This window comes from Mastigoproctus giganteus, chromosome 4 (assembly GCF_048544385.1).
Source record: "Mastigoproctus giganteus isolate SK-2022 chromosome 4, ASM4854438v1, whole genome shotgun sequence".
Classification (NCBI taxonomy): domain Eukaryota; kingdom Metazoa; phylum Arthropoda; class Arachnida; order Uropygi; family Thelyphonidae; genus Mastigoproctus; species Mastigoproctus giganteus.
Genome location: NC_143578.1, coordinates 101710729 through 101733648, shown reverse-complemented (window position 1 = coordinate 101733648; position 22920 = coordinate 101710729). Strand labels below are relative to the sequence as shown.

The window sequence follows — 22920 nt, the reverse complement described above, 5'->3', positions numbered from 1 at the left end:
TACAAGGACTAATAGATTAACAGTAGCCACTGGCAGAGGTGAAAGTGATTCTAGCACTGCTTCTATTAGAATGAGCAGAAGCCTGAAAAACAAGATGCAGGATATTTCAGAGACTGCTGGGAGTCATTGCGGCACAAGTAAACACATGGGTTGTGTTAGGGTAGCTAAGAATAGAAACAGGTGCATGTATACTTGCATGTACACCAATGCTAGGAGTTTGGTAAATAAATTTGATGAATTTGAGGTATTGCTCAAAGCGTCAAAGGCGGATATTGTTGGGATATCAGAGACGTGGTGTCACACAGATATAAGGAATGCAGAACTGGAATTTGGGGAGTACAACGTCTACAGAAAGGATAGGAAGGGAGGAGGGGTTATGCTATATAGTTAAGAAACACATAAAATCCAAGGAAGTGAAGCCAGTCGACATCCCTGGACAGTGCAGTGTTCAGTCAGTTTGGTGTGACATAAGCATTGGGAGATCAAAATTGAAAGTAGGAGTGTGCTATAGGCCTAATGACTCTGATGAGTATAATAAGAAACTGTACAGGGAAATGGAGTGGGCCAGTACATCAGAGAGTCTTATAATGGGGGATTTTAATTTCCCAGATATTTACTGGAATTTGTGGTTTGGCCACTCACACACTAGCAAGGCTTTTGTGGATTTATTGGATGATTGTTTTCTACATCAGCATGTTCGGGAGGCAACTAGAGGGAGTAATACTCTTGATTTGATTATCAGTAGTGATTCTTCATGCATTAAGAATCTGCAGATAAAGGAACCACTAGGTAGCAGTGATCACAGTGTGCTGAAGTGGGATTTACTCAAAGAGGTAACTACCATCAGGGGTAAAGGGAAGGGTTATTGCTTTCGTAAAGGTGACTTCGATGGTCTGAGTCAGTATTTAAATTCTATACAGTGGGACCAACTAATGATGTTGCCAACAGCAAATTCAAAATGGGAAGCATTCAAAGAACTTATCTTGGAAGCTACTAGGCTTTACATACCAACTAAGAAATATTGTTCAAGGTTTAGGCCTAAATGGATGTCAGACGAACTAATGAGACATATGACAGAGAAGAAAAATGCTTGGGATACATATAAATTAACATGTGACACAGAAGACTATGATAGATATAAGTTGATCTGTAACCAAGTTACAAAGGAGGTTAGGCAGGCGAAGGCAGATTACGAGAAATCTTTGGCAAGGGATGCAAAGAAAACAGCAAAGAGTTCTTTACTTATGTAAACTCTAGAAGGAAGGGGATGAATCGGATTGGTCCTCTTGATATCGATGGGTCAACTGTTGATGATCCTGCTCAAGTAGCTAACAAACTAAATGAATATTTTGCATCGACATTCACACATGAGGAGTTATTCAGCGAGGGGAATGCCAGAGGTGTATTCAACTCTAGCAGTAAGCTAGAGAATCTTGTAATAACTGAGAGTAAAGTGGAGGAGAAATTGTTGAAGATAAACACAAGAAAGGCACCTGGGGTGGATGGGATCTATCCAGTTATATTAAAGGAGGCAGCAAAGAAAATGAGAGCTTCCTTGGACTCATGAGAGGTACCCACAGATTGGAGATGTACAAATGTGACCCCAATTCACAAAGGAGGATCAAAGGCTGACACACGTAATTATAGACCTGTGAGTTTAACTTCTGTTCCAGGAAAATTAATGGAGGCACTGGTTAAAGAAGCATTGCAGGATCATCTAGACAAGACTTCAGTTATAGCTCGTACACAGCATGGTTTTGTTAAGGGGAAGTCTTGCCTGACCAATTTGATTGGATACTATGATGCAGTCAGAAAAGAACTGGATGCAGGGAATAACTTTGATATTATATACTTGGATCTTAGAAAGGCTTTTGATACTGTTCCACATGGAAGACTGCTGCACAAATTGGAGCAGTGTGGCATTGGAGGCAAATGGCTGCTATGGATAAAGGGGTGGTTGAGGGGGAGAAGACAGAGAGTGGTAATCAATGGACACTGCTCATCGTGGACTAATGTTATTAGTGGAGTGCATCAGGGTTCAGTGTTAGGTCCATTATTGTTTTCTGTATTTATAAATGATATTGATGATGGCATATCAAGCTTAATGTCCAAGTTTTCAGACGATACAAGGGTTGGCAGCGTTGTCAAGGACACTACTGACACTATGCTGCTGCAACAGGATCTGGAAAGGTTGAGCAGATGGACTGAGAGGTGGCAAATGAAGTTTAACATTGACAAATGTAAAGTACTACACATGGGAAACAGCAACCCCAGAGCAACGTATCAACTCTGTGGTACTACACTGACATCGGTAGAGAATGAAAAGGACCTGGGGGTAATTGTGCAGGCAGATATGAATTTCTCTGAGCAGTGCAGATGGGCTACAAGAGTAGCTCATGGTGTTTTGTCAATGATATACAGGAATTGTTCTACCAGGGATAGGGAGGTGATTATTCCCTTGTATAAGGCAATGGTCAGGCCACACCTAGAGTACTGTATACAGGTCTGGAGGCCTCATTTCAAGCGGGATGTAGAGCTGCTGGAACGAGTACAGATTAGTGAATGGAACAAAGGGGTGCTCTTATGAAGAAAGGCTTAAGTTTTGCAAATTACAGTGTCTAGAGACTAGGCACCGGTGAGGTGATCTGATAGAGGTGTATAAAGCCTTGAATGGTTTGAGCATGCTCAATGTTGATGGGATTCTTCCTCTTGCTCAGAATAATCACCTGAGAGGGCATAAATTCAAATTGAGGAAAAACAGATGTAGGATAGACTTGCAGAAATTTGCGTTTAGCCAGCGGGTAGTTGGTTTGTGGAACAGACTTCCATCCCTTGTCTTCGAAGTTAATAGCCTAAATAAATTTAAGGCTCAGCTGGACATGTATTTTGAACGAACGGAGGGTGAAGTGGAAGTGGGTTTTTTTTTTTTTTTTTTTTGGCTGATGCTAAATAAGCATGCTTTCTTGTATCATATGCCTCTACTAATGCTAATGCCAATTGTATTCTTATATTAACAGTAGAAAGAAGGGATTGAATCACATTGGGCAACTTGGTGTCAATGGGTTAAATGATGATGACCCATCTCAGGTTGCGGACAAATTAAATAGGTATTTTGCCTCTACAGTCACACATGATGAATTGCCGACCGGGCTAGCCGGGTGGGTATAGTGCCTGCCTTGCAACCCAAAGGTTGTGGGTTCGATTCCCGCCTCGGGCTTGGATCAAAGTACTGCAAAAACCTTGGGAGGTGCATTATGGCCACAGAAGCCTATGTGCCAACAACTACAAAAAAAAAAAAAAACACGTGATGAATTCTTAGTGGAGGGGTCGCCAGAAGTTTATCAAACTCTAATTGGAACTGAATGACTTTGTTATAAATGAAAGGAAGGTGGAAGAGGAATTGTTGAAGCTGAACATTAAAAAGGCACTTGGGATGGATGTGATCTATCCAATCATATTAATAGAGGCAACAAAAGAGGTAAGCAAGCCTTTAGCCATAATTATGCGAGCATCCATGGATTCAGGGGAGGTCCCTATGGACTGGAGATGTGAAAATATATCCTTAATTTGTAAAGGAGGGATCAAAGGGTGACATGAGTAGCTGTTTACTTAACATCTGCTCCAGGGAATATAATGAAGTTACTGTTTAAAGAAGTAATGCATGCAGTCACAGCCTGGATTTGTTAAGGGGTGGTCTTGTTTAACCAATCCCTGGAGCAGATGTTAAGTAAACAGCTACTCATGTCACCTTTTGATCCCTCCTTTACAAATTAAGGATACATTTTCACCTCTCCAGTCCATAGGGACCTCCACTGAATCCATTGATGCTTGCATAACTCTGATGATTGCATTATAGCCAAAGTAGCTTATGCGTGCGCCATCAAACCCCCATATCAACAAAATAACTCTGATGCAGTGACCAAGGAACTGGATGAAAAAAAACTAATTTTATTGTCTTATACTGGATTTCAGGAAGGCTTTTGATATTGTTGCACATAAAAGATTGCTGCATAACTGCAGCAATGTGGCATTAAGGGCAAGTTAATGCGTGGATAAAAGGATTGTTAAGTGGAAGGAGACAGTGGTTATGAATGGGCACTGCTGTTCATGGGCTAATGTTATCAGTGGAGTACCCCAGGGTTCAGTGCTGGGTCCATTATTGTTTTCAGTATTTATTAATGATATTGACAAAGCAGTGCCCATCAGGCTTAATGTCAAAGTTTGCAGATGATACAAAAGTTGGTAGCATAGTTAATGGAAGTAATCATGGTGAGCTAGTGCAACAGGATCTTGGAAAATTGGGTCAATGGGCTTGGCACTTGAAGTTTAACATTGATGAATGCAAGGTACTGCATATGGATAGCAGTAATCACAGAGGGACTTCTCAACTGTGTGTACTCAGGGTAGTGAAAAATGAAAATGACCTGGGAGTAATTGGTCAGTGAGATATGAAATTCCTGAGTAGTGCAGACATGCTACCGGAACAGCTCATGGGTTTTATCAATGATATACTGAACTTTGCTAGCAGGGGTAAGGAGGTGATTATCCTTTGTACAAGGCTATGGTTAGGCCACATCTTGAGTATTGTATACAGATCTGGAGGCATCACTTGAAGAAAGATATAGATCTGCTGGAACGGGTGCAGAGAAGGGCAACCAGAGTGGTGAAGTTAACAAAAGGGTGCTCTTATCTAGAATGGCTTTAGTTCTGAAAATTGCAGCTTCTGGTGACTAGGCAACTGTGGGATGATCTGATTAAGGTGTTTAAGGGCTTGAATGGATTGTGTAAGCTGAATGTGATTGTCATTCTTCCTTTTGCTGAGACTACATATGTGAGGAGACATAAATTAAGTTTAGGAAGGATGGGTGCAGGATAGATGTGTGGAAGTTTACCTTAAACCAATAGGTGGTTGATTGTTGGAACAGGATTCCATCTGTTGTTGTAGAAGTGTATGGTTTGAATAAATTCAAGGAAGAACTAGGAAAATTCTTGGAGGATATGGATAAGAGAAATGTGTAGTTTTTTTGTTTTTTTTTGCTGATGTAAGCTTACTTTCTTGCATCATTTTCCACTATTACTATTAAAAAGGGTAGTACAATGTTTTCAAGTTTAGACCAGATGACTATGATACCCATTCTAATTGCTACAGTAATTCTTTTGTTTGTTTTGCCATTTAATCAGTGATGCCATTCTTAGATGTTTGTCATCAACCTTCTATGGACCATAATTAATATCAGAAGAAAGTCCATCAGGTGTCTCCTTTGGCAGTGGAGGGGAGATTCTGAACCAGACTGATGGATTCTTTCAGAACAGAAGTTAAAGTTAAGGGGTGAGGCACTAGAATTTTGAAACATTTAAAAAAACTGTGGGATAAATAATGAGGTTTTAGATGGGTCAAAGACATGAGAACAGTCCTTCGACTCCTCTTTGGACTGTAAGGCATTTAGGTGGTTAGAGAGAAGTAATAAATTGTATGTGACAAATCTCCATAACATGGGAGGGAATAATTAATGACTTCATAATTTCTTGTGTAATGGCAGTCAAAACTAAAATTGAGGGTTTTTAAAACACACTGAGCATTGTGTTGCACTTAAAATCTGTAAACATTTCTTCTCTGTGAAGTTTAATTACTTAGTAATGCTAGCCATTATAGTCCACAAAGAATCATGTGACTGTTGTATTTGATCCAATACTCATTTTAATGACCATTTAAAAATTACCAAAACTAACACAAATATATAATTTAGCTCCTGTTAACTTTCCAATATTATCTCAAGCAAACAATAAATCTAAAAGGCCAGCTTTGATCTGTAGCGAAACCAACGTGGCTGCTGCTATTTGTTAACATTCTTTGCATCAATCTCTGTTGTGCATAAAGTTTGTGATCTGTAATCAAGCCATTATAATCAAAAACTAAGTGCACCAGCAAATTCTCTGGCTATCATTTATCTGTGGCGACACATTTCTCCTAATTTATAGTGCCTCTGTAGCCAGGTGGGCAGGAACAGCAGTGCATAGCACACACTTCTTGATTAGACTGGGGTTCGAGCCCATCACCACCAAATACGGAGGATGCGGAAAGGTCAGGGAATGACCACCACATAACCCCGGAGTAATATGGCCTTAGTTGCTAATGCTCCTAAAAATCCAAATAGCAGCAACAACAATCCTAATTTATAGGATTTAATAAAGATAATCTGAGCCTCCAAGTTAATTGAAAGATTCACAATAACAGTGGCTCTAATAATGATGAAGGAAGACACTTTTCTTTGTGAATTCATTTAAAATAAATTTTATGAGAGTTAACTAAAATTAATAAACACTATTAAATCATATGTTCTGTTTCTTATTATGGAACGCTCTTCATTGGTTTTAATTTAAAAAAAAAAAAAAATCTTGGAACTGTAAATTACACATTGGAGCAATGAAACTCATCACCAAAAAAAAGTAAGAGTACAGAATGTCAAACTATTTAAGATTCCACTTTGTTTTACTATATTTCAGTTTTGAATTTTTTGGACTGAACTAGTATTTAGGAAAGGATGAAGGTTACTAGCTGTTTGAATGGATCTCCTTTGAAGTAGTCTCCTTGACACTCTATGCATTGCTTCTGCAGCTTCTGGAAACATTCCTGATAGGCTTCTTTTGGAATTGTTAACAGTTCCTGTGTCACATTCTGAATAATTTCTATTAAAAAAAACTTGGATAAAAAAAAAATCATGTGGAACTAAATTCAGTAAGCATGGCTGATGTGGGGGGGCCGCGAATCCCAGTGATGGAATGCTCCACAAGAAATTCTTGAACAGAAAGTGAAAAGTGTGTAGAATCATTGTTGTGATGCAAGTACCAATTCCCCAAAGCCCACTTTTCTGGCCATTTTCTCTGAATAGTCACTAAATTACTGTAAGACTTTAAAGAAGTTTGACCTCTGCAGGTTATTTCCATTAAGAAATAAGAATTTAAACATTTAAGCTACTGTTATTCAGCATAATTACCTTTATATAGAGCATTATGTTCTGGAACCTATACCACCCCCTTGATTGATCACATGCACAACTCCTCTTGGTAGTTGGGATGTCTGTCCAGGCAAATATGAGAATACAGATGACATGATCTCCCTTCTCTTACTTGGTTGAACATTCTGATTCTGACCACTGAGAGGAGTTGTGCATGTGATCAAGGGATTGTAGTTCCTGTTTCACAGACTAAATAATATCCTCAGTCATTGCAAATCTTCAGCCTTTCAAGGGGCTTGAAGCTTAGACAACAAAAAAATGAATCGAAAAAATTTGAAAGCAGTGATGAATAATGCATGTGTAGATGGTTGTTCCCCACGTGAAGGTGTGTGTGTAATCTTGTCCAAACAACTTTTTTCCTGCCTGTTTGCCTGGAGTTGAAATTCAATTAGTGTGGTTTCCGTTTGTTTTGAGCAATTTGTTGTTTAACTGTAATAAAATTTTTATATAATATACAAATAGAAATATGCACATGCATAATTTTGAATATATGAATAGAAATATATGCACATGCATAATTTTTAATACATATATGTGCATGCATAATTTTGAAATTTTGTGCTCTTAGTAGTTTTTTAAGTTTGGAAGTGAGTAATAGTTTTGTACTTATATTTTATGTTTATAACTTTTTATTTTCAGTAGGATTAATAATAGTCATAGTTTTGTTTAATTAAAAATGATATGTAAAAAAAATTCATTTTAAAATTTAATTTTAAAAAATTAAACATACATTTGATAAGTATTCCAATATATTAGTAAATGATTAAGCATTGTATACTCTAAGCAGAATTAAAAAAAAAAAAAAAAACTTGTTCCAGAAATAAAAAATAAAGTTGAGCATCTGCCAATCTTGGGCAACCATTTTTGTTATGAATGAGGGTAAAGTTCATTAACTACTGCTGTGTTAATGAACTAGTAGTGGATATTGTGCGTGCAAAAAGAGATATTTATCAAATTGGATAGGATTTCCAGTCAATGGATGGAAGTCATTGACATAAAAGAAAGCAAGCCTAGGTGAAACAGCAGAATTATTAGAAATTATCTGGATATGAGTAGACTTCCATGCAGAAGGAAAAATATGCAATGCAGTTTTTAAAAACAAGTGGAATAATGCTGTCAGAACCAGAAGAATTTCCGGCACCAAGATTATTCCATTACCAGGATCATCATTGCACAAGCTATAATAAAAGTAACTTCTTAGTAGGTCTATCCTTGGATGAGATCCTATGATGAGCAGAATTGAAATAAGGGTGGACAAAAATCACAGCCAATAGTTTTAGAAAGCAACAGCAGGCAAGCTATCTATTTTGGAATCTTCAAACTCAAGTTTTAATTTATTAATGAATTATTTGCAAGCGTTCGTATAAGCTGTGAGAGAGAGAGAGAGAGAGAGAGAGAGAGAGAGAGAGAGAGAGAGAGAGGTTAACGTACACATACATTACATTCAGGCACATTACATATTTATATTTTAAATTAATTTTTTTCTGTGATCAGTAGAAGCAAAAAGTAAATAGTTAATTATCTTATCAATTAATTACTAATTGATTCACTGATAATATGTAAAAATAACTTTTTTTCACTTCACTGCACATACCTCACAACCTAATATTCACTCCTTTTTTGAATACTATGAAGTGTAACACATAAAAAAAAAAAAAAAAATACCTCCTTGCATCACCTGTCCATCTCTAATAGTTTGTCTATTTATTTGAACTGCCCACTTCCACAACACCAAATGGAATTTTTTTTTTCCAGCAGTCAACCTTCAGTTAATGGGTAGTCTCATGGCTACCCACTGACTGAACGTAAATTTATGCACATCTATCCTGAAACCAACCTTCCTCGATTTAAATTTATGCTCCTTTGTGTATTGTCTGAGCAACAGGAAGGATACCATCAGCAGTTAGCTTACTCAGTCCTTCAAAGCCTTAAATACCCCAAACAGATCTCCTCATAGGTGCCTAGTCTCCAAATGCTGCAATTTGCAGAACTGAATTATTTTTTAGTAAAAGTACCATCTTACACCTCTCACTAATTTCATTGCTGTTCTCTGCACTGTTCCAGCAGATCCACACCTATCCTAAAATGAGGCTTCCAAACCTGTATGCCTACTCAAGTAGGGGTCTAACCATTGCCTTACACAACAGGATGATCACTTCTTTGTCCTTGCTGAAAAAATTCCTGTATATCATTGATAAAACCCCTTGAGGCTGTCTTAGCAGTCCATCTGCATTGTTCAGAGAACTTCATGTCTTACTGCACAATTATACTCCCACAGCTTTTTTTTTATTCTGCACTACCCTGAATGTGGTATTGGTATGTTATTCTGGGATTATTAATACCCATATGCAGTATGTTGCTTTTGTCAGTGTTAAACTTCCCACTTCTCAGCCCATCTACCTAATTTTTCTAGATTTGCTGTAGCATATCCTGCCATCAACCATCCTACCAACCTGTGTATCATCTACAACATTAGACATTAAGCCTGATATGCCTTCTTCAGTATCATTAATAAAACAAGAGTGGGTCCAGCACTCAACCCTAAGAGTTTCGTGCTCCACTAATAACAATAATATAAGAAGAGCAGTGGCCATTGCTAACCACTCTTTTTTCTTCTCCCACTCAGCTGTTCCTTTATCTATAGCAGTAACTACTCCTAATGTCACACTTTTCAATTGTACATCACAGTCCACTCTTTCTTCATTGTCTTCCCTTTTCTAATAGGAAGCACCATACAGAAGTAGCAGTCTGTGATGTGATTTGTTGGCTTCCTCCATATTATGGGCACTGCAAAAGGCATAAGACGTCCCTTTTGATTTCTTTTATCTGTGCCATAGTACCCCATCAGATCAGTTAAAGGAGACTGACCCCGAACAAATCCATTAAATATTGTTTAGGGTCAATGAATATCAGCACTATGTGAATATATAACTGCATTCCTGTCTAGATATCGTGTATTACTTCTTTAACCAGTAACTCCATTATTTTCCCCAGAACAGAAGTCAAACCTACATGTGTGTAATTACCCACTTTTTTGTTTTATCCATATTTAAAAATAGGGGATATATTTGCACATTTCCAATCCATAGGGATCTCCCCTGAATCCAAGGATGCTCTAATAATTGCAGCTAAAGGTTTGCTTATTTGCTTATGCTGTTTTGCTATCTGTATTACTATAATTGAGTTCATCTCACTGTCTCACCTGCATTATTAGGCATGTTTGTATATATATATATATATATACCCCTGGGGCTCACATCTGGTGAGTATGGGCATGGCATACCCAGAGCCCTGAGCTGGATATCATCATTCTTCTCTTTCTTGGTGATTCTCTTCTACTTTTGACTCTCTCTCTCTCTCTCTCTCTCTCTCTCTCTCTCTCTGCGTAACTTGGGAACTTTTTTTTTCCTGATGCACCATAAGCCTCAGGCTTCCTTGCACCATATGGCTATTAATAATAATAATATACACCGGGTGGTTATAAAATAAGTTTGCCTTATTCAGGAGACCCTAGTGTCAAAACGGTTAGAGATAGTGCTGTGAACATTGGTGGGCATGTCATTTAGGGTATGGGGAAGTGATTTGTAGAAGAAAAAAAAATAGTTCGAATTTCTGCCACCAGGGGGAAACGGCACTACACATGTAAAAGTTGTCATTTACTTCAAGACATGCTGCTTATGCAAATGACATCCTGCTAGATAAAAGCAGAAAGGCCAATACCATCATCAATAACCCATATGGCTCTTACAAAAAAGGAACGTGCTCTTTTAGTAAAACTGCCCTACCAGAATAATAGTAATGCTAATGCAGCACTATGTGAATATCGGAAACTTAAAGATTTGATGTCAGTGGGGCTTCGAAAACTAATAAAGAAATTTGAAGCGGCTGGGGAGTTAGGTGTAATTCCAGGTAGGGGACAACCACATATCAGAACGGAGGTAGTGGATGAAGTGGCTTTTGAAATGGTCAGAATGCGAAATACTACCAGCCAGCAGTGCCAGAGGTGTGTCAAGAGACTTGAACCTTCCTTGGTCTACTGTATGTAAAGTGCTTTGAATTATTTTACACTATTTCCCATATAAGATTCATGTAGTGCAAGAACTAAAGTCTTGTGATCAGCAACAACGAATAGACTTTGCTGTATGATTTCTGGCTCATACGGAACTTGACAATACATAGGCTCGAATGATCTTGTGGTCTGATGAGGCACATTTCACTCTTCATGGGGCTGTAAATGCACAAAACTGCGAAATATAGGGAACTTCTCGTCCATCTGTTGTGCATGAAAGTCTACACGTTACAGTATGGTGTGGATTCACAGCAGAGTTCATAATCAAACCATTTTTCTTTGAAGAGTCTACACCTCATGGCCCCGTAAGGTGTATGGTACTGTGTATGGTAATCTCTCCCCTGGTGGCAGAAATTTGAACTAATTTTTTTTCTTCTACAAATCGCATCCCCATACTCACCTATTTTCACAGTGTTATCTATAATTGTTTTGACACTAGATTCTCCTGAATAGGGAAACTTATTTTATAACCACCCAGTATATAGATATAAGCACCTACTGTCTTCATCACATACACCTATCTATCTATCCACGTGTAACGCCTCAATGCGCAGAGGATGGATTTTCATGTGATTTTATATTTAGTTCTTTTAGAAAGATTTGTCAAGCTATACCAAATTTAATTAAAATCAGATAAACAGAAATCCAGCAATTAATATTTTTTTTCATAGAGACTCTGTGCTCAACGACCTTGGGAGGCAACTTTCCCTCATCTAGTTTGAGCACCCATATATTGCAATATCTAAATTGCTGGGTGCCACCAGTTCTCCCACTTTCCAACAACCAACCAACTTTCTGGTTTGCTACTTGTACATTCCATATGCAATTTGTATGTTGCTTTTCACACATAATGTGCTTACAGTCAACTTCTTTATTATTATTTAACTTTTAACATCAGTAATTAATAATTCTTTGTTAATTACCAATTATCGCCAGTATTTTTATTTATGCTAGACTATTTTTATTACCTTAAATGATGTGAACATATCCAAATTTAACCCCAGGGGCTCACATCTGGTGAGTATGGGCTTGGCACACCCAGGGTCCTGAGCTGGATATTATCATTCTTCTCTTTCTTGGTGATTCCCTTCTACTACTGACTCTCTCTCTCTCTCTCTCTCTCTCTCTCTCTCTCTCTCTCTCTCTCTCTCTCTCTCTCTCTCTCTCTCTCTCGGGGTGGTTCAGAAATTCTTTTTGGCTTGTGCAGCATAAGCCTCAGGCTTCCTTGCACCATATGGCTAATAATAATAATAATGGTACTGTGCTCTTCTAAGAGATCACACTCTGCAAGGAAGGCAATGCTTGGAGACCATAGTGTTCATGCAAGATGGTGCCCATCCCCATGTTGGTTGACAAGTGAGGAAACTGCTCCATTCAACATTCGGAAATGATCACATCATTTCTAGAGAATTTCCACAGTTCTGACCAGCCCAATCAGCAGATCTCAATCCCTGTGATTTCTGGCTATGGGGATACCTGAAAGACAGAGTTTACCATGGCGGCATACAGATGCTTGTCAGTTTGAAAGCAAATATTAAACAGCATGTAGCTAACATCCCTAGTGAGATACTATGTGAAACTCTGTCGCATACAGTCCTCCATTTTCCGAACGTCATGTCAAGTGAAGCAAAGCACATAGAACAATATCTGTAGATTACTAAGTTCTGATATTAAAATCTAATCTTAAGTTAAGTATTCCATGTTTACAGTGCAAATTTCTCCCCTGGTGGCAGAAATTTGAACTAATTTTTTTTTCTTCTACAAATCGCTTCCCCATACTCACCTATTTTCACAGTGTTATCTATAATTGTTTTGACACTAGATTCTCTTGAATAGGGAAACTTATTTTATAACCACCCAGTATATAGATATAAGCACCTACTATCTTCATCACATACACCTATCTATCTATCCACGTGTAATGCCTCAACGCGCAGAGGATGGATTTTCATGTGATTTTATATTTAGTTCTTTTAGAAAGATCTGTCAAGCTATCCCAAATTTCATTAAAATCAGATAAACAGAAATCCAGCAATTAATATTTTATTTCATAGAGACTCTGCGCTCAACGACCTTGGGAGGCAAATTATTTCAATTAGCAACAACATACTACCTGATGGTAAACTTCATGAGATCTATTGCTTTCCAAAACTTTGTATTTGTGTTACTTTATTTTCACCTGCCAATTTGAAAATATCTGCCCCATTCATTCTGCTCATTCATTAAGGGTTTTAAACACATACAAAACCTCTGTCAGTTTACTGGTGAGGTAAACTGACAGAGGTTTGTATTACAGAGCATTCTCTATGCTCTGTAATCTACATATTCTAAGATATTTGAAACGGTGACAACCCTCAGCATGACTAGCCAGTCTAATTGTTCCTCTTTGGACCTTCACTAGAAATTGTCCTTTTTTTTAGGTGAAGTCTTCTGATGCAAATATAATAGCAGAAATGAGGCTTCACCATTATTTTATAAAGAGGAATAATAACATCCTTAAAGGTCTTATAGATCATTCATAATACACCCTGAGCTTTCCTGGACACTTGCTTATCTGCAAGAGTAAAACTTCTCATCCACTTATATCATAATCCCTACTTTTTTCTCTTTCTGAACCATCTTTAATTCTATGTCCCCTGGACTGTTTTTCGCTCTTAGATTTCTTTTTGCCACATACAAAACCTTACATTAAGCAGGATTAAAATTCAGTGGCCATTTTTCAGACCAGATGTGCAACTTAGATTTACAATCTGAAGCAGAATAGTCTAGTCCCTATTGTTTATCATAGGCGCCTCCGTAGCCAGGTGGGAAGGAGCAGCAGTGCGTAGCACATGCTTCTTGATTAGACCGGGGTTTGAGCCTGTCACCACCAAATACGGAGGATGCGGAAAGGTCAGGGAATGACCACCGCATATCCCAGAGCAATATGGTCTTAGTTGCTAATGCTCCAAATAACAAACGAGGTAATTGTTTATCATCTTGTCTACCATTAAATCATCAGCAAACTTTGACAACTCTCCTGTATATCCTCATTAATACCATTGAGGAAAATTATAAATAAGACAGCCTCAGTACTAAACCATGCTCTCTACATTAGTCCACTTTGATGAAAGTCTTAATTACTACCTCTCCTCTTTCATTCATATACCTGTGATGTATAGTTAACTCTCATGGGGAATTGGGTCAGAAACTTTTTCTAAAAATCGAGATGTACAATATTGAAATTGTTTTGAGCATCTAAATGCTTTGACCTCATTATAATGATTAACCAGATTTGTTAACATTAGCATTAGCATTAGTAGAGGCATATGATGCAAGAAGCAAGCTTATGTAGCATCAGCCAAAGGGGAAAAAAAAAAAAAAACCCGCTCCCATTTCACCCCTCTGTTCGTTCCAAGTACCTCTTCAGCTCAGCCTTAAATTTATTTAGTCTATCAACTTCCACAACAAAGGATGGAAGTCTGTTCCACCAATCAACCACCCGCTGGCTAAAGGAAAATTTCCGCACATCTATCCCACATCTGTCTTTCCTCAATTTGAATTTATGCCCTCTCAAATGATTATTCTGAGCAAGAGGAAGAATTCCATCAGCATGGAGCATGCTCAAACCATTCAAGGCTTTATACAATTCAGTCAGATCACTTCGCAAGTGCCTAGTTTCCAGACATTCTAATTTGCAAAATTTAAGCCTTTCTTCATAAGAGCAACCCTTTGTTCCATTCACTAATCTTGTTGCCCTTCTCTGTACTCATACCAACAGCTCTATATCCTTCTTAAAATGAGGCCTCCAGACCTGTATACAGTACTCAAGGTGTGGCCTGACCATTGCCTTATATAAGGGGATAATCACCTCCTTATCCCTGCTAGAAAAATTCCTGTATATCATTGACAAGACAATATGAGCTACTCTTGCAGACTGTCTGCACTGCTCAGAAAACTTCATATCTGCCTGCACAATTACTCCCAGGTCCTTTTCGTTCTCTACCACTGTCAGTGTAGTACCACAGAGTTGATACGTTACTCTGGGGTTACTGCTTCCCATATGTAGTACTTTACATTTGTCAACGTTAAACTTCATTTGCCACCTCTCAGCCCATCTGCTCAACTTTTTTAGATCCTGTTGCAGCAGCAGCAGCAGCATACTGTCATTAGTGTCCTTAACAACCCTGCCAACTTTCGTATCATCTGCAAACTTGGACATTAAGCTTGATATACCATCATCAATATCATTTATAAATACAGAAACCAACAATGGACCCAACAATGAACCCAGGCGGACTCCACTAATAACATTAGTCCACAATGAGCAGTGTCCACTGATTACCAGTCTCTGTCTTCTCCTACCCAACCATCCCTTTATCCATAGCAGCAATTTGCCTCCATTGCCACACTGCTCCAATTTGTGCAGCAGTCTTCCATGTGCAACAGTATCAAAAGCCTTTCTAAGATCCAAATATATGATATCAAAGTTATTCCCTGCATCCAGTTCCTTTGTGACCACATCATAGTATCCAATCAAATTGGTCAGGCAAGACTTTCCCTTAACAAAACCATGCTGTGTCCGAGCTACAACTGAGGTCTTGTCTAGATGATCCTACAGTGCTTCTTTAACCAGTGCCTCCATTAATTTTCCTGGAACAGAAGATAAGGTCTATAATTACTTGTGTTGCCCTGTGATCCTCCTATGTGAATTGGGGTCACATTTGCACATCTCCAGTTGCTTACTTCCTTTGCTGCCTCCTTTAATATAACTGGATAGATCCCGTCCACCCCAGGTGCCTTTTTTATGTTTATCTTCAACAAATTTTCCACCACTTTCCTCTCAGTTATTACAAAATCATCCAGCTCTCTGCCAGAGTTTTACTCACCTCTGGCATTCCCCTCCCTGAATAACTTCTCATGGGTGAATGTAGATGCAAAATACTCATTTAGTTTGTTAGCCACCTGAGCAGGATCATCAACAATTGAACCATCAATATCCAGGACCAATCTGATTCATCCCTTTCCTTCTAGGGTTTACATAGGTAAAGAACTCTTTGTTGTTTTTCTTTGCATCCTTTGCCAAAGATTTCTCATAATCTGCCTTTGCCTACCTAATCTCCTTTGTGACTTGGTTACAGACCAGCTTATATCTATCATAGGCTTCCATGTCACCCATTAATACACATTTTTTTTACAAATTTTGTAATAGCTTGTCTTTGTTTGAGGACTACATAACTTTCGCATATACAGCAAAATAAGTTTGGATTGTTCAAAAACTTGCGTGAAAACATTTTACTTACTTTTTCTGCACAAGTTTGACATGATAGCCTCAAAAATAAACTGAGCTCACACTGATAAACACTGCTGCATGGAGTTCTCAAAGTTAAGAAACAAATGACTAAGACAGTGTTGCCAACATATGAAGATTTAGTTCACAAATTCCCAGAATTTACTCCTAACCTAATACATTCAATAATACAACTCATGAAATCAACTTAAGCGATCTGTGAAAAAATAGCGTGTGATATAAAAAAACAAATAACATTTCCGAAATCGTAAAAAACATTTAAAAACAGCTATTAGTTTACACACTGAATGAAAACTATGCAGAGTGGTGTAATACTTGGATCCTTAGTGAGGACCAGTTTGAGGATATTTGGTCCTTTTGTACTTTCTGTAATATGTTGAAATAAATAAGTCCTCCATAGTGGTTAAAAAAAAGAATCATGCTAGGTGTAATGCTTGATCACAAATTCCATTCATTAAAAGCATTCATTCTTGTTTGCCCCATATTCCCCGCCATCATTAGGCCTATGCATACTCAAACTGTCCACTTTATCTTATTACCAGACCCTGCACTATATTCATTCTACATCTAACTGAGTTTGTTCAAAATTTGGTAATAATCTGACTACTTTCAATATACCTTTGATAAGGAGCATAACCCCCTCCCCTATATTCCTCTCTGTCTCTCCTGAATGACATAATCATTGTAGTGAAATTTGTCATCACCAATCTCAAGTTGACACCATATCTGTTAGGCCTACAGTATTAGATTTAGAAGACTTGACCAGTAGTTCAAGTTCATTCAATTTGTTAGCAACACTTTTTGATGCATAAGGATAGTAAAAAGTAAAAAATTGTACATGTTTTATACAGGTCAAATTTTTTACTTTTTATACTACCCTTATGCACCATTATAACTGCTTAAGTCAGTTTTGTTGATTGATGTGTTTCTTCTCATCCATCTGTTATAATGAATTCCTCCCTCTCTTTTGCTTCCTTTTTTCTAATGCTTATGGGTTAGTTTGGTTCCATTTCTTTCTAGACATATTCTCATTTTTGGAGGTGGGGAGGAATGGGTATCTGAAATCAACCAGTACACATTAGAGAAAGGAATTGCAATGGAGGAGGCAGTCTGATAGTCTAAGCAAGTATAACATTCAATGCACATATGGATGTGCACCTCTTCAATAGAAGAGTTGTAAACTTCAGTGAGGTATAAGGAAAAATCCTTGAATCCTGTATAAGATTATTGTAAGCTCTCATTTCTTTCAAATGAATGATAATGTTCTCTCGAAAAAGGTCAACTGATGTTGAATTTTCTTTAGAGTGAGGATACTTCCAAAAAAGTGCAAGTAAGTGAACATATATGGAATACTGTAAGGAGGCAAATTTAAAATTATCAACACCTTCCAGAACTTTACATATGCAATAAATTGCTCTATTGGAAGGATGTGCTTCAGTACTACCAAGCTCCATTATCATTGCAATTTGTTCTTTTCAGTTGTTTTTCATTTTTTCTAGTTTTTTTGCCCATTTATAAAAGCTCAACATGCAAACACTATGTATTTCCAAATTTTCATTATGCACGGCTCTTTCCTCACATGTGTGATTGTGTTGAACTTATGTTTTCAGATGTTATCGGGTGATAATTATCAAGCTAGGCAAAGGCGAACCCTTATCAGTGCTTCCTGTCAATCCACAAAATTTGAATGTTACCACTTATGAAGATGTTCATAATGAAGATGGTCATGGAGCATATATTGCAGAGTCATTTAATAGGTAAATTTTGCTGTAAGATATGCATCTATTTTTCCTAGTTTAAAATAAATTTTATTATTTAGTGTATGTGTGTGTGTCTATGCATATTATATATATATAATATGTGTGTATATATATATATATATTAATGTATAAATGATCATTATCTTTCGTAATCTTGGGTAGTTAAGCATTTCCTGATTTTAGCATTATGAGTTCATACATTTTTATATTCTATATGTATAAAACATAATATAAGAATTATCAATCAATACTCATATTTATTTAGAGATGATAAAGAGGTTAACATCCCTTAAAGAGAACATCTTACACAAAACTATTAATCCTTGTATTTATCTGGTTATAAATATATCATTTTAGTGATTCTCAATAGTTACATTATACTTCTCCCTTTAAAAGAAATTCTGAAAGCAGTTTCCCATGGCTAGATATTTTTTCTTTTGAATTTAACATTGCCCTATTAAATATTTTAGCATTATCAAGTTTGTTAAATAGAAAAAAATGAAATTTGAAAATATAACTAGATAACTATTTTACATAAAGCTTGTTTTTTTTTTTTTTTCACACAGACTAGCTCATTTATACAATACTGTATACCTTTCAAAATGCACTCTTATTTATTATGTTTTTTTTTTATTAAAGATTATTCAAGCAATAATTTCCAAGAGAGTAAAGAGCATCCTCAATTACTGTTGCATTAATGATCTGAGTTAAAAGCAGGGCTCGGAATGGACCAGAGCGCACCGGAACACCGTTCCGGTTCGTCATATTCATCGGTAATGTCATGTACATACTTCATTATTAAAAATAAGATATTTTATTAACAAGCGTTCCATTTCGTAAAATTTTCCATTTCGACCCCTGGGTAAAAGGTATTACTTCACTCACTGTTAATTGACTAGACAATTACCTGTGAAAGTAGCACACTTAGGCATAATTATGCAATGACTAAGCATGACATCTGCCTAAAACTTTGTTTTGAATTCCTCAAGCTGAATAATACACTCACAAAAGTATCTTATATCAGCAGTCAGATATAGTGCATAAACAATTTATTGAAAACTTGCTGATCTTTTGATTTTTCAGACTTAATACTAATTTTTGTAAACATTAGTGTTAAGTTTATAAGGTAAATTAAAAGATTTTCAAATTGCTAAAATTGGTCTGCCTTTTGAAAAATAAAATATTATAGCAGTAAATTTTGCATTGCATCCAAAAAAAAAAATTAGTAAGCTTCTTTACTGAACTTCTAATTTTGTTTGTTATAAGGTAGGTTATACAAAGGTGTTTTTGAACTTAAAGTTTTTGATGTTCATGACTAACATAGTCGAGTTTATTGAAGATAATAATTCTTAACAGAAACTCATTAAAAACTTATACTTCATTGGAACATAGATTTTATTGCAAAAAACTTTTGAAACAGTAAAACAGTATTATTTATTACATACATGAGTTAAACATTTGAACCCCAGGAAGTAAAAGTGTTTTTCTGTGTTCCTGTTGGTCATTAGCACATGTAAACAAACATTTCAAACAAAGATTTTAATTTGTTAATTTTTTTTTGCCAATTATTTTGTCTTAATATTCTGAGGATACATTATATTTGATTTCAGTTGTAAGTAGGACTCTTGGACTAGATTTTATCATTAGATACATAGTTTGTTTTTTTTTGTTTTCGTTTCAGAAAAATATTCCCATAACAATGGAAAAAAGTATTGATACAACTTCCACCACCTACTAATTAGCTCTTATTCAAATGCTGCCTCATATTTGGTCAGTGAATGTACACATTGGAATTAAGGTAACATGGAATCTGATATAACATGATTGTTAATTGATATTAGTACATACATCGATCAGTGTGGATAGTATTAGCAGATCAAATAGTCTAGAGAAGAACACCGTACACCTGTGAAAAAAGCAATCACTTTAGCATTATACTTTATATATATCTTTGTCGGTACTTTATGGGAAACAAATAATCTTTATCCTGTTGTAATTTTAATCATCTTTTAATCCTGTTAGAAAATGTAACTGAGGTTGGATAAACTGTCGCTATATATATTGCTATATACAGCAATATATATAGTGACCCACCTGCTCAACTATTCTTTATCTTTACTGCATGTTTAGGCTACATACTATTATTGAATTATGTGTATTTATGCCTAACAATTTTTTGCATAAAAATTGTTAGGCATAAATATACATACATTATATACATGTGTGTGTGTGTGTGTGTGTGCGTGTGTGTGTGTGTGTGTAAATAGTTACTGATCAAAATCTAGGTCGAAATGGATGATCAGCGAACAGACGAACTTAATAATACAAAATAAATTTGCATAGGATAAATATAAGCTATTAGGAAGTACAAACTACGATAAATATGAAATGACACAGTTCTTTCTGTTCTAGAGGATCTGTGATCCAGGAACAAAGTGTCCACACTAACTAGAACATTATACTAAAGTGTGTGTGTGTGTGTGTGTGTGTGTGTGTGTGTGTGTGTGTGTGTGTGTGTGTGTGTGTGTGTGTGTGTGTGTGTGTGTGTGTGTGCCTTTGTCTATTTTGTCAATTTCATTGTGTTTTCATAGGTAAATTTACATGTTTTGTAGGTTGAAAAAACACTGGAATAGATCACTGGGAAAAATCTTCCCTCCCTCTACCTGTTATCGATTAGTTTACCCAGTTAAAGAGGCCTTTAGAAATTTTCTAGTCATTGAAGGGGCTTGAGCCCAAACCTGTCTAAACAAGTAGCATACAGACAGCAATATACAGTAGACGTTCAGAATAATGGCACCTTTGGGGATTCAGGTGCTGTTATTTTGATTTTTCCGTTATCTAGAAAGTTTTATTTTTAATATATTTAATGAAAAAATAATGAGGCTAAATAATAAATAGAGAGAATAAGAATGCAATTTTATTAACTGCACATAAAAAACATAAACATGTTGATGATCCAATGTTATATTCTGCCATTACTACACTTCTGTTTACACCCCATTATATTTTCTTTATTATATCAGATTTAGTCTGTCCAGGTAGCACAGTGGCATCATTACTGTCCTTCCCACATCTGGCAAAAAAGGCCTGGGTTCAAATCCCAAACTTTCCAGGTGACCCTAGTGTAATAGTTTGGATTATATCAAGTTTGTCACTAAGCTTTAATGTTGTTCTTCTTTTCTTCTTTGTTTGAGATTTATTAAATTTAGGAGCTGTAGCGAGGGGTTTTTACTTTAAAATAAATGTAAAATGCAGAATAATCCGTGATATCAGTATGCAATTCACTTTCAAAATGGTGAACATAAGCAAATACAGTAATCACGTGATTTGCCGTTTTCTTTTTTCGGCACTGCAAGCCCATCTGCGCTATATGTAAACATCCAATCTCAATGTGCCATTAGCTCAAATGTTCCGTTATTTGGGGTGCCGTTATTTCAACAGTCTATTGTATCATGCCAACTAAGCTGCTACAGAGGTAAAGTATAAATTAATCAGTACTAATTTTACTTAGAAGTTAGGCACTCTGATGCAGACTATTGAAATATACTTGGAAAGATAAGAATAGTAGTAAAGAGTCCTTGTATGTGAGCATTAATAGAAAAGGATTGAACCATATACACTCAGTGATCATTGAATTATGACCACCTATCTAATACCATGTTGGGCTACTGTTCGCACAGATAACAGTCAATATTCACCTAGGCATTGGCTCCACAAAATGTCTGAAGATGTCTGTATGGATCAGAAGTCATGATGCCTGCAAGGCTTTCCACAGTGTCAGAACAGATGATGGTTGCATGTCCATACACCTCACTTCCCATTCCAAAACATCCCACATACATTCAACTTGATTGAGGTCAGTTGAATTTGGAGGCCAATGAGCGATGTGTTCACTGTGTTCCTTGAACTACTTGTGCACAGTGTGGGCCCAATGAAATGACACAGTGCATCATCACATTGGAAGATCCTGTTTCTGTCCAGGAAAAAATGAAACATGGCAGGGTACACATAGCCTCCTAAGAGCTGCCAGTAGACCGCACCAGTGAAATGTTGGTCTGTATGCACCAGGGTGGGGGGTTCTATTTCTTGCCAGAAAAATATGTCCCATATTATGCAGGCACTGCTACCTGCTTGGATAGTGGGCACCATGCACATGGGTCCATGGACTTGTATTGCTTGCATGACACATGAAGGCATCTCTATTGGCATGTTGCACCAAGTATTTGGACTCATCTAACCAGTGCACTTATTCATTCTAGTAAGTCCTCCAGTGTCCAATCAGCATGTTGTTGACACCACAGCATTCACTGTCAGTGATGATCAGCAACGAAGTAAGGAGAGGATACCTCTTTTATCTGCTGTGGAACCCCATACATCTGAGTGTGCAGTGCACGTCATTTGGGATATTTTTCTTGCATTCTCCATATTGTATTTCAGTGTTATCTGTCACAGAGTGACCTCCATTAAGACCGTACAATGCACTGCACCCTTTGCTCACCATGAACATTGACCTTGTGTAATCCTTTACAGTTCTGTTAGTGGGAGGTAGTTTGACACGTTCGACACCATTCACCTTAACCACAGTGGGCCATGAGCAAGTGATGTCTTGTCGGTTGCTCAAGTTTCCAATATGGAAGTACTCAACTCACATATTCATCTATATATCAGCCCTGAACTAATTCCGAAAAAAAGATATGCTTTGTCTGCATCAATTAAGTGTCAAACAAAGAATTAACCTCTAACAATTCATAGTAACTCAAAACAGAACATATGACATCCAGTGTA

The 22920-nt window shown here is 36.9% G+C and overlaps 1 protein-coding gene across 4 annotated transcripts in view; it reads left to right on the top strand.

Moving 5' to 3' along the window:
• LOC150086955 (tyrosine-protein phosphatase 69D-like) overlaps nt 1-22920 on the top strand; it is an 823111-nt gene that overhangs the window by 431594 nt on the left and 368597 nt on the right. For all 4 annotated transcript variants that reach the window (XM_090371707.1, XM_090371706.1, XM_090371704.1 and 1 more), the window contains exon 9: nt 17986-18132. In XM_090371707.1, the coding sequence (XP_090227833.1) occupies nt 17986-18132 (147 nt within the window). The remainder of the gene's footprint in view (nt 1-17985; nt 18133-22920) is intronic.